The sequence below is a fragment of the Podarcis filfolensis genome, assembly GCF_964270895.1.
Source record: "Podarcis filfolensis genome assembly, chromosome: 2".
In the NCBI taxonomy this organism is placed as follows: domain Eukaryota; kingdom Metazoa; phylum Chordata; class Lepidosauria; order Squamata; family Lacertidae; genus Podarcis; species Podarcis filfolensis.
Window position 1 is genome coordinate 54,761,801 of NC_139605.1, and position 13,061 is coordinate 54,774,861.

Sequence of the window (13,061 nt, forward strand, 5' to 3'; positions counted from 1 at the left end):
GCAGGCACCTTTGCAGCAATAAGTGCCAAGAAATATTATTTGCAGGACAAACAGGATGTTTTGGGGTCGCACAAACCTATCTGCAAGATGTGCCATGCAGATTATTTGGTAGGGCTTTGATTTGAAAAATGATAAGGTTCCATGCAGATGCATGCTTTACTCTTTTAGTACAAGCAATCAAACATTCATTTCTTTTATATATCCTGTTCTACTAAAAGTACCCAGAGTGGCATTCAGTCAAATCGTAAAACCACATATGATATAATAAAAGTACAAGTTCAATTTGCAAGTAATTTCTAAAAGCAATAGCAACTTAGAATGCAGTTATTGCTTCAAAACAAAACAGAAACCGAGCAGCACTGAAAGTGGAAATTGTGGCACATTCAAACAGACAGCCATAAAACTGGGAGTTACATATTTAAATCCTATTGAAACAACTGAGTTCACAAATTATTCAGTGTGGTGCAATGGTTAGAGTGTCAGATTAGGATCTGGGAGACCAGGGTTCAAACCGCCACTCGGCCATGAATGAAGCTCCCTGGGCCAGGCACTGCCTCTCAGTCTAGCCTACCTCACAGGATTGTTTTGGGGATTAAATGAGGAGGGGGGAAACTATGAATGCCACCATGAGTTCCTTGAATAAAATTATGGGGTATAAATGCAAAGCATTCATTCATTCATAATGGGAGGAACTAAAGATGCACCTTTATAACTGAGTCTGGGGATCACAGACAAAGAATTCAAAGGGTGCTTTTACTTCTAAAAAGACATGCCAGATCGTAAAGGACATAGGATCACCTGACTTCCAAGAAGCAATTTGCTGCCACTTTTAATATTGGGAACAGGGCAAATGATGCAATTTTTTCCTTTTTAACTGCGGCATGACTTGTCTTGCATTCTTTGACACTTGATATTCACAGAACAATTCTGGAACATGCAACAACCATGCAATGAATCAGGAGGAAAGTCTAACCTGTCGAGCGTTTGCCTCGTAGAGCAGTTCCAAACCACAGGAACGTTGCTGGAGAAAAGGGTGGCAACCTTGGCTTAAAAGCAGAAGCTTGGCTTAAAAGCAGGCAGCTCCCCAAGCTCACAAAGGAAGTGATGCAGGAGGAACTCTGTGTGTGTGTGCCTTGTCTTTCCCGCAAATCTCTCGCAAGAGCAGTTACAGCAACAGCACACAGGCAGAGCGACATGTTGAAACCTCTCCCCTTTTCCATTTGGCTGCCTTCCCTGTCCTGCATCTGGGGGCAGACGCACAAGATTACACCCATACTGTACACTTCACTTGTGCACAAAGATGAGTCAAGTGGAATGACTTAAGTCTGAAGTCCCTACTTGGCTGTAAAGCTCAATGTGTGAGCTTGGGCAGCAGGGGTGCCAACTTGAATAAAATATTGGAGAGGCAGGTAAGCCCCACCCAGCATACTCAATTACATTATGCAACACACACACACACCATATAAATGTCAGTGCTCATCAACGTTTGGGAGATGGCCACCTAAAATATTTTATTGGGGGAGGTTTAGGGGCCTTGGCCTCTAGGAGTTGGCTCTTATGTACCACATGTATATATGTATTATCCCTTTGTTCCCAGGGTAGATCTTTATTTGCCCTTGTTCCCAATGCAGATCTTCTACCCTAGTGGGGACACCATTTTGTGGTTTGTTTCAGGTGCCCTGTCAGCATCCGTAACAAACTACATTTCTCATAATTATTTGGGGGAAGCCATAGATGTTTAAATTGTTATTATATTGTGCTGATGGGAAGTTTTAATTGTCTAATGCAATGCATGCCTGCAGTAGAGGAAAAGGAGGAGCTGGGTGTTCTGACTCCTTTTGCTCACTTCTTCAGAATGGGCTAACTGGGCCCAGTCCTTACAGTGGCACCACCCAGAGTGAGGAAGTGTTCAAGCTGGTGTAGAAGCTTCTAGAAGAGCAGTGTGGGAGGGCAGGTGAGCTATTAAAGGCAAAGGAAACCAGCTCTTGCTCAACCTGAGGCTGAGCGGTTGCTATTTATTGTTGAATGTTTGACTGCCACTCCTATTGTAAGCCTCAGTGCTTTTTATTTGCAGTTATTGCTCACCTGGACTTTATAGCATACTGCAATATTGAGGGAGCTTTGAAGTATTTCCATTGAAGTCCAACACTGAGGAACTATTGTGATTGCTAAGTGGAAAATATGAACTTATTTTCTGGGGCAATAAGGAAGATCTAGATTTATGCAACAATCCTACATCCACTTGTCTGGGAGTAAGCCAAATTGAGTTTAATGAGACTTACTCCTGAGTTGGTACATTTAGATTTCAGCATTTCAAAACTTGCCAGGATGGTGTAATTATCAGTCACAACTTTAAGACCAGTTTTCTGAAACAAAGACTTTCCCTTCCAGTTCTAACACCTGATTGTTCTGGCTATTCAGAACCTGATCTACATCTTTCCAATCCCTAATTTGTTTCCTTTTTTAACAGTTTCTCTTGTACAATATAAAATATCTAATAACTGAGGCTGGAGCAAGTAATCCTTTCAGTGGAAATAGTACTTTATAATTCATTAAAAAAAAATAATGAAGTGGTGTATAGAGAAAATGCACTGGGAGATTTTTGTTCTCCTTCTCCCACAGTACTAGAACCCAGGCCATCCAGGTTGGGCATTTTGTTACAGTTGCTTTCCTTTCCTTTCCTTTTTTAAAATGAAAGAAGTGATGAAACATTTTTCATTTTTATCCCAGCCCTCCTATATGATGCTCAGGCTAGCAAAGAAGTTCCCCACAGTAATCTGGTAAACTATGACCAAATCTGCACAGAGACGGTTAGCAAGCAAGAGACTGCTCCCGCCTTCCCCAAGAGCAGTAAGGGCAGCTACACATTTTGCATTCCCCCAGCTGCCTTCAAAAGGACTTGGGACTTGGAGAAGGCGGCTTGGGTTATGAGAGTCAAATCAGAGGATGCTGAACCTGGTTGCCTAATTTTAATTTCCTTATTTGCATGGAAATTCGAAAGAGATGAATCTGAAAAGGTTAAAAGGAACTAGCGAAATAAGCAGCTATCCTATCTTTATAAGACATCTGAAGGCAGCCCTGTTTAGGAAAGTTTTGAATATTTAATGCTGTATTGTTTTTAACATTCGATTGGGAGCCGCCCAGAGTGGCTGGAGAAACTCAGCTAGATGGGCGGGGTATAAATTATTATTATTATTATTATTATTATTATTATTATTATTATTATTATTATTATTATTATTATTATTACTACGTTCTGAGCTCGAAAATAAGCTTTGCTGTACCCCACTCCATGTATTCCCATGACTGTGAGCGTCCCCTTCGAGACCTTCAGAACCTTTGTTTGCACAACACACATAAAAGCGTGATGACTCAACGGCAATGACAGATAAGCAACTTGGGGCATGAAGCCCACCTTAAGCTTGCCAAATTAGACACCTTAGGAATCAGCTTCTGCTTCCTAAGAAACGGGGCAGGTAGTTATTTGCTGCTTGGTCTCCTCTCCCCAGCAGCAACAGGGCTGCGTTTCCTTCATCAGAAGAGCGGCTGTGCTTTACGTGAGGTGGGATCTTTAAGAAGAGAATGATTAAATTAATCCACACGGAAGAGAAACGCCAGCAAACCACGCTGGCTTCGAGCCAAGCAAATCACTCATTCGCAATCGGCGTTTGAAAATGACCTTCGAATCGCAGGGTTCCCGCGCATGCCCAGAATGCTCGCGGCAGGAAGCGGTCGGAATCGGGGTGGAGTAAAAGAAAGCGGGTTTATCAGCGGCAGACGAGGACAAAGACGATGGGCGGAGCTTTCTCCCGCTAGCCCCACCCACCCCAGGACCAGACAGAGCCATGGCGAGGTGGGCGGGGTTGCTGGGCGCGCTGAAAAGGGCCGGAGGTGCCCCGGGGCCGCGCACTTGCTCTGCATCCTCGATGGCTCGCAGCATGGCCGGAGCATCGCTGTCTAGCCTGGCGGGAGTGCTGGTGCGGCCCCTGGGCGGCGGGGAGCCCGTCGACCTGGGCTCGCTGCTCGGCCGGGTGGTGCTGGTCTCCAACGTGGCTTCCCTCTGAGGCACCACGAGCCGGGACTTCACGCAGTTCCGAGAGCTCCAGCAGCGCTTTGGGCCTCAGGGGCTCACGGTGCTCGCCTTCCCGTGCAACCAATTCGGCCACCAGGTACCGTAGCTGCCGTCGAGGGGGCGCGGTGGGCGAGGAGGAGGAGGACGAGACCTTCCCCTTGGGAGCTTTTCCTGCTGCGTAGGGAACGAGGCGCCCTTGGGCGACACAAGCTCCCAAGTCGGCTTGTAGGTCTTTTTATGGGGGGCGGGGGCTGCTTTGTGTGGGGGCTTCTCAGTCCTAGGTTTAAAGGAAGGGGCGGGAGGGGAAAGGAAAGAGCGCACTCTGCACATGGCCAGAAGCTTTATTTTCTCTCTTGCTCTCGATGGAGCGGGGGTGAACCTAGTTCCTGGAAGCTCTATCACGGCTCCCAGCCGCCCCTGCCTTTTCTGTGATAAGAACCGCGCCTTCCCAGATGCTGAAACTGATGCCTTCCGTATCGCCACAACATCCCCCCCCCCGGCTTGCTTTACAGGCTCTTATCTGGGCATAAGAGTGCTTCGATGAGGAATCTTCCCCCAAGCTGGCTTTATGCCTGCCGACCACAGGAAAGGTTAGCAAGAGCCCCTTGGGGCATTGATAGGGGAGGGGGGAATCGTGCCCTGAGGAGACACTTAACCCAGTTGCTCTGCATCTCAAGTCAGCACCTTGTTGGGTGATTGTGGAGGGGAGAGAGGAAGCAAGGCTTTGTTACATTTTCCAGCAGAGAGATCACCCTACAAGTTGTGCTGTAGACGTGTGGCTGCTGCTTTTGCAACCTTACCAGTTTCCCCTGTCTGCTCACAAGCTAAACTGCGTAATGGCTTCCTTCCCACTCACTCACTGTTTCCGTGCATCTCCACTTGTGTGAAGTGGAAAAGAGGATGGTGGTTGTGACTGAACCAGCTACAGCTACCTCTTTTGAGAACGGCAGCATTTGGAACTTCATTTAAAGTGCTACTGTACCGCTTCAGCAGTCAAGGAGAATACTGGGAACTGTAGTTTAAGGGTGCTGCTCTTGCAAAGCTACATTTCCCAATTGACAGTTCTCGGGATTCTCCATGACTTTTAAGTGGTATATTCATACTATAAATGTATTCTCCAGATTTGAGTGGAAACTTTGTACACCAAGGAACAAAGTGGGGAAGGCTGCATAGACCAGTTGCTCCTCTTGTTGTGGGAGCAGATAGTCAAATTCAGGAATTGAAACATGCATTTTACCATCGTAATTTGGAGCATGTGGATTGGGAGGTGATAGTTTGGTAAGGCTTGGAAGTCTGCAGTTTTCAACCAAGTAGCTGGCTCAAAGGATGGCTACTCTACCTCCGTGAAACTAATAAAGCAGCTGTGCTCTTACAATACTTACTGGCTCAGTCATTTTGACAGATCTTGCTCAGTAGGGGGTGTAAATAAGCTTCTTGTTTTTCAAACCCTACCTGGCATACAATAGGAAATCCTATTCCCTTGTCTCCAGTCTGTTCTGGAGGCTCCCCAACAGTCCAGAGCAGATGGGGGGGGGGCACACAAGGAGTGGAAGAGGAAAGCTTGTTGCACAAGTGGAAGGAAGTCCTTGTGCTATCAGGATGATTTTGTTGCATGCAATCCAAAAGGTCTAGGACTAGGTCAAATCATGGCAGAAGACAGACTGAGGGTTGCTGATACTGGCATGTACAAATACCTGCTTCACCAGAATTGATAAGGGTGTTGTAAAATTTCAGTTCCCAGCCACACCTTGGAGGCAGTGTGCAGCAGGGACATATTAGTGTTACATGAATTGAGGCTTGAAGTAGTATTTCTCTGAATGGGACAAAAAGCAGTGGGGTACTCAAGATGGGGCAGGGGATGAAGCAGTTTGTATAGTAAAGTGTACAAAGCTGAACTGTGCATTTTGATTGCACATCTAAACCCTTATGCGCAAACTTCCAGTTAGGGTACTTGCCTAAACTGTGTGGCAACATCACAATCTGCTTGTAAGGGCTTAAATTGGAAATAATTTTAAAGTGCTTTTTATTGCTTCATTCCCCACCCCTCCTGCCCAGTTATTTAAGACCTTCTGTTATTTGTCAAGAGACATCCACAGCACTACCCCAAAATGTCTGTCACTGATTGGGCAATATGCTAGGGAATATCAGTTGACTTATGTTTGAGGAAGAAATTATTTGTTCTGTAAATGTTACTTTCAATGAGGAACTTGAAGTTTCAGATCCTACTAACTCCTTGCAACTGCAGCAGAGCAGTTTATAGAACTGGTAGGTAAAACTTGCTTTTCTCCATAACTTTAATCTCCATATGTTTGCTGAACTAAACTAAGATACTGTAACAAGTAGCAAGTTGCGACAGAAGGGAATGTTTTTGCCCAGTGTTTTTGCAAGAAGACAAATCTTTCTCTCTGCAAAGCTGCTATCGTCATGGTGAAGGGGTTGGTGAAGCAAAAGAAAATGTCACATAAAGCAGAAGTCAGTAGCCTGGTTGGTGCTGCTGTGGTTGTTTGCTACACCTTGTACTGACATTTGGAACTAAGCATATATCTTCTCTCTCCTTTTTACAGGAAAATTCCACCAACGAGGAGATCCTGAATTCACTAAAGTATGTCCGCCCAGGCAATGGGTATGAGCCCAACTTCAGTGTCTTTGAGAAGTGTGAGGTGAATGGGGAAAACGCTCACCCACTCTTCAAATTCCTGAAGAAAGAGTTGCCCTTTCCACATGATGACCCCGTGTCTCTGATGACCAACCCACAGTTCATCATCTGGTCCCCTGTGTGTCGCAGTGACATCGCATGGAATTTTGAGAAGTTCCTCATAAGCCGTGATGGAGTGCCTTTCAAGCGTTACAGCAGGCGTTTTGAAACCATCAAGATCCAGGATGATATTCAAAAGCTGCTTTAGCGAGTCACCAAGAACCAGAAAATGTGCCTTGCAGAAATGTCTACTTCTTTTTTTCAGCTAGGCTATTGCTTAGATGATGTCCTAGGTTGAGTATACTTTCCATACTAGAGTGAATTGCAGATCTGTCCTAGATTAGACTGGGCTGATCTAACCAAATAAGCAGAAGAAAGTTGCTTATGCATCATAGCAATGAAACTTAATTGAAATGCAGGAATCTATTTGCCGTGATGTAAGCTAAATTATAACCCTTCCTCTAATGTGAGAGGCAACCATGTATTACCTGACTCAAGGCTGAATAATATGAGTGGCTGCTTTAATGTGTGGGTTAAATCCTACTATGTGAAGCAGCCCTCCATGTGCCAAACTCCATGCTGTTTGTCTGTGTGGCCTGATCTTGTTTTTCAGCAATTCATCTGTTTACTCTGGCAGTAAGTTTCTATTCTCCATCAAAATTTTATTTATGATGGTGCTTCTTCTAAACACTTGAAGGACACTTGATGTATTTGTAAAATTTTGTATGTGAAGATGTAGTTAATTACACTAGGGGAAACAGCAGTTTATGAAATTCTATGCCAATAAAATGCTTCAAAGACGATTATGTCTGTGTCTTTATAATAAGGCTGCGTAAAATTAGGTTGCAACTAGTTATTTGAAATCTCAACCTAAGCTCATTTAACACATTACCAAAAGAGCTGAAGTATTATTACTTAAACCATGACTGAGCAGGTCCCTCGAGAGAAGTTCATGGCTGCTGCTACTGCAGTTTCTGGCTTAAGCCATGGTTTTGCTTAGCATGTTGTCCAAACCAGAGCTTGTACTTTGTCTTGCTCTAGGCAAACCATGAGCTGTAATTAAGCTATGTTCTTGGTTTACAGCTTAGTTTGTTTGGAGAAGACAAACAATGAGCCTGCATTTAGACAGCATGCTAAATCAAAATATGGCTTAGCCCCGGGTAGCATGCCAGCAGCAGAACCAAAGGAGTGCAGCAGTTATGATGGCTCGAAGAATCTGTGTTCATGCTAAACCACGATTTGGTTTAGCCTTATGTACTAACTGAACTGAGACAAAAAAAAAAAATTCCCTACAGCTATGGATTGACATAATAAATTATTTGATATAGATTGGGTACCTGGCTTCTACTGGCAAAAATTCTACATAGAATTCTACCAAATCATAGTCCTTATTAACAAACTGGATTCAATAAGCAACATTACAAATAAATGTGGAAGGTAATTTGCTAGAAATAAAAAGGCTTGTTATTAGTCGTGTGGGACAGGAGTGGAAACTGGAACTAGATGAAAAATATACTACAAATGAAACTCAGCTTTGTAGATATTTGTGTGCATGTATCTTACCTGTGTCCTATTCCTGTGTCATTCTCTCTCAAATATGCGCACACAATTGACAAATATTGCAACAATGTTGTTTCCTCATTCCACACACGCCCCCGCATTGATTTATTAGATGGGTGTTTGAAGAATGTAACATACAAGAACAAAAAGGGATTAACAATACAATTACCATATAGTTATAACTGGCAGTTGTTAAAATGTGTAATTACACAAATTATCCTCTTATCCTGTTGTCCTAATAACACTAATATCTTTAGCATGGTCAAAGCACATCAAGATCTATGTTTTCAGAGGGCAATCATGCATGCTTTCTTTCCATTGAATATCTTCCAGCCCAATCTTTCCTAGACTTTGTGTATGAAGGCCTTTGGAGGAACGTTCATAAATTGTTCATTTCAACAGCTGAGCCAATGGCTATGGAGGACTTACTTCAACTAACAAACCAGAGATCTTGCAACTAATAGTACTTCAAAGACTACATGCTGCTTTTTTACCCCCTATTTTTCTCTTGAAGGTTATCTGATGGGAGAGAGTAATGCTATTGCTCTTCTGTAAGCATATTTGTTCTGTGCTTTAATGTGATAGCTCAGTCATATCTTTAGGACCATAGTTTGTGGTGGTGATTACAGTTTACTTACATACTAGTTTTCTGCCTACTACAATCTGTTCTGGAGAGGGTGCTAACCTCCAAAGCAGATTTGCTATGCAATGGGGAGTTGCAGGGGAGAAATGGGAAAGGGGAAGTCCAATTTGCAGGAGCGGGAAGCCTGTTGCACAAGTAAGCAACTGCAATTCAGTATCACCCAATATTAATGGTTGCCGCAAAAAGAGCCCAACATCGAACCGTATATTTCCTAGACGAGCAGTCTCCAAAAAAAAGCTTAGGATAAAAAGGACAATTGCCATTGCCCTTATGCCAACCCAGCAGGACGACCCACAAGACCTTCAATATCAATTCACTGGGTTGGCTGCTGGTTTCAAGGAGTGGGATGTCCAGAAACAAGAAAGTGTCATGGCAGCATAACACCTAAAGAAGCCAAAATGCAGCTGCACCAGCAGAGATCCACGGGTCGCCAACGTGGTGCCCTCTAGATGTTGGTAGTTCTAGTCCACCGAATGCAGAAGGATCCCTTTATAGCCAGGGACGCTGTCTAGTTTGAGGCACGACCTGCAATTCTCAGCCCTTCAGAGGTAACTGACACCGCAGACGGAGCCTGTGTGAGCGACTGGAGAACGAGGGTTTCCCTGCCGCCCCGCCCGGAAAGCGGCCCCTTCTTCCTCAGCGTCAAAACACCCCGCTCAGGCGGAGGCGCTCGGCCCGGCTTTCCCTGCCCTCCGAACGCCCGGAGGCGTCGCCGCCGCGCCTGCGCAGTGCTGTTCTGTGCGCGCGGCGGCGGCCGGGCGAGGAAGGATATCCGCAGTTGGGGACGGCCGGCCGGGCGAAAGCGCTTGCAGTACTGTCATGGCGGCTGCCGAAGTAGGGTTAGACGGCGGGGGAGGCGGCGGCGCCGGCCTGAGGCCGGACGCCGGGACGCAACGGGCGGAACTTATGCCGCTGCTGGGGACGGCGCTGCGGCCGGGAGAGTCGTGGTGAGAAGGGAGCGGGGCCGTTGTGGCGGGTGGGGCGGCGGGAGCGAGAGAGCGCGGCGGCTCCTTTCGTCTCTCGGTGTCAGGTTGAGAGCCAGGCCGCGCGCGCGCCACCTCCTCCGCGCAGGCCCTCCGCGCGCCCGGGCTGTTGGCTTTCGAATGCGGGTGTTCGGGGGGGGGGGCAGCAGGAGGCGCGAGCTGCTCCCCCCGGGAGTTTGGTGTTGGTGGTAGGAAGAGGGCATGTCGGTGCCGGCCGGGCCCTCCCGGTGCTGAGTCACTCTTCTTCGCCCCGTCCGTTCCAGCAACTTCGTTCACCTTTCCTGCCTCCCGCTCCAATCCTGCCCCATTTGTTTGTTTTATTACTCTTTCTTCCCCCTTCCTCCTCTTCTCAAGGCGTCTTTCACCCCCTTTTATTGCAGGTTCCTAATTGACAGCCGGTGGTTCAAGCAGTGGAAGAAATACGTGGGCTTTGACAGTTGGGACTTGTACAACGTTGGGGAACCTAATCTCTTCCCGGGACCCATTGATAACTCGGGGCTTTTTGCAGGTAAAGTTGTGCGGCGAGGGGATTAGGATTTGGAGTTTGGAAAGGACTGGGAAGTGGAGGAGGGAAAATGTCACTGCACGGTACTACTTTTTGGACTATGTTCTGACAGTAAGGGAGCCAGTGCCCTTCCCCTCCAATCTTCCCCAGTACACTTTCCCAATTCTTAAGTAGGGATATTAGTTTTTCTATATGATAAGGCAGCTTGCTCTGGAAAAACTATGATGGAATCTAGCATGATTGTCACATCAGCAGTTACTGCAATCATAACTAGTATTGTAACAAGTCTTAGAGGTTCCACCCTTAAATAAGTGTCTCATTCTTGACTTCCACACCCTTCCTGTGGGTTTTTTTTTTGTATTTCTCCACTCAGCCTAGGCCTGAAAGCAGAAGACTTTTCTTTTTTTGTAAATGGAAACTGAAAGAGTTAACCGTTACATCTGCTTCTGCGTTGTAAATCAGTTGGTTGCAAATCATTATTAGCTTCGTATATTGTGTCATAGAACTTCAAATCATTAGGCACATCCACTGAATTCAAACTTGTGTTTGAATAAGTTTTTGATTCGCCCCCTGAGCTCCAGGTGCACATTGTTTCCTTGGCTTAGTACTGGTTCAGGTTTGTTGTGGCACAAAGTTGACCTTGGTAAGGTGATAACTTAAAATCTGAAGCCTGCTTCATACATGATCTTTCATTATTTGGGAGACTAGATACCTTGAAATCACATTTTCCTGTATTGCAAGAGGTTCCCAGTGGCAGCAGAAGCAGTGGAAAGAATACACCATTCTGACATGCCACCTCTCTCCAGATACAGTCCTGAGAAATAACACTTGAGCAACTCTTTAAAAGGTTTAAAGTAATACATATTGTGGATAGGTAGAGCTATTTAAATTTAGCAGCAAAAGGCAATATAGATGCTGTGTTCCTCAGACCAGGGTTGGATCTAGACATATCAAAAAAGTGTTTCAGTTTAAAGCATTGTAAATTTAAACAGGGAAGACAGGTAGAGAAAAACAGGACTCTACACTGCCATCTGGTAGCGCAGTGTTATATCTCACATACAATGCATATAAATTGCTTTTTCTTTATCAGTCTAGCTGAGTCCCAGGAAATCACTAGAAAGTCTGTGTACAAACATAAAAAGTTTAAGTTTGCTTCTCAAAGTCTCTGGATCATATTGGTATAGGAAAGTCTTCCAGTTCTGCATTGTACTTTTTAAAGAAAACTTCAAATACTATACAGCTGGTTTTAATTGATTAATAGTTTGAAATTATGTGTGGAAGGGAAGTCAGAAATTATCAATTGTGAAATAATACCACTTGAGTCTCTTCAAGACTTACTTTGATGTGGCTATTTAAATTACCTTAAGTTAGATTTTCAGAAGTGTCTGTCACTTTGAAAGTGTGTTTGTTTTATTCAGGATTTCCAGGAGAACTGTTTGTCTTCCTGTTTATTATAATGTTTCCTTTCCTTTTTAGACTCAGAAGCTCAGACTTTGAAAGAACATCTCATTGATGAGTTGGATTATGTGTTGGTTCCTACTGAAGCCTGGAACAAATTAGTAAATTGGTATGGTTGTATAGAGGGACAGAAACCAATAGTGAGAAAGGTAAGTGATAATGATCTTTATGTAACTTACACTGTTTTGCCGCTTTGTGGAATCATGTGAATTATCTCTTGAGCTACCCAGAGAAATGAACACTATAAAGAAAATTTTGGTGTCATTTAACGGGTGCATAGGATAATGATATATTGTGTGACATATAAGGTTGAATAACTGGAAATACAGGGTAGGAAATGAACTGCTCTTCTCAGTATTAGGATGGCTCCTACAGTTTCAGAATGGCTTTATAGAATGTTTCTTGCTTAGCTAATGTAGAGTAGAGGAGAAAGTTTCGCTTCAGTTGCCCTGTACTCTGTTGATTAATCATTTAGCCAGAACACAGGAAGAAGTTAAAGGGTGGTATCCAATTGTGTCCATCAGCTAGTGGGACTTGCTGTTCTCCTCTCCCTGCTACCTCTGTGGATCTCAAAAAACATTTTTGGAGGGTTGTGTGGAGTGAGGAGACTGGAGTAGGTTAGAGAGTGGGTTGCCATGGGGAGGAGAGGAAAGAGAAGAACTGTTTATTCTTTGGATAGGGGAATACAGTAAAGGACACTCCACATGAGCCTTCTACCAGGAATGCTTCTTTTCAGTGGAAGAGATTATGTATACTGACTTCAGAAACACAGCAGGACTCTACACAATGCAGAAAGTAACTACACAATGCAGAAAATTGCTTTGTAGGCTGGATCTTAAATCAAATAGTTAACTGTGCAATAAATAATATATAGTACATGCTAATGCAATCTGGTATAATTTTAATGAACGACGTAGAAAAGAGCATGTGATATGCCATAGGAATAATTCCATTTTCAGAATAAGATAAGCTAAACATGCCCATATTGCTGCTAAAATACAGTATATGCTTTTTAAATGTAGGCCTTAAAAGGAATGTGCAAATGTAAAATAGGAAGGGTAATTCCCCTTTTTATCCCTCCTCCCCCACAACCCCCCCTTTCCCCTTTTTAGTTTTGTTTAGATTGCGTATACTTTAACTGTTTG

The 13,061-nt window shown here is 44.4% G+C and overlaps 2 protein-coding genes across 3 annotated transcripts in view; both read left to right on the plus strand.

Annotated features, from left to right (window-relative positions):
* Positions 1 to 3,745: 3,745 nt before the first annotated feature.
* GPX1 (glutathione peroxidase 1) lies at positions 3,746 to 7,568 on the plus strand. Its single transcript, XM_083603583.1, has 2 exons — positions 3,746 to 4,169; positions 6,637 to 7,568. Exons 1-2 carry the CDS (start codon positions 3,846 to 3,848, stop codon positions 6,973 to 6,975), a joined length of 663 nt encoding a protein of 220 aa, XP_083459709.1. The 5' UTR covers positions 3,746 to 3,845; the 3' UTR covers positions 6,976 to 7,568.
* An 834-nt stretch (positions 7,569 to 8,402) lies between these two features.
* The window catches only part of USP4 (ubiquitin specific peptidase 4), a 37,907-nt gene continuing 33,248 nt past the window's right edge, over positions 8,403 to 13,061 (plus strand). For both annotated transcript variants that reach the window (XM_083603296.1, XM_083603297.1), the window contains exons 1-3: positions 8,403 to 9,917; positions 10,334 to 10,461; positions 11,935 to 12,065. In XM_083603296.1, coding sequence (XP_083459422.1) covers positions 9,790 to 9,917; positions 10,334 to 10,461; positions 11,935 to 12,065 — 387 coding nt within the window. In that variant the 5' untranslated portion in view covers positions 8,403 to 9,789. The remainder of the gene's footprint in view (positions 9,918 to 10,333; positions 10,462 to 11,934; positions 12,066 to 13,061) is intronic.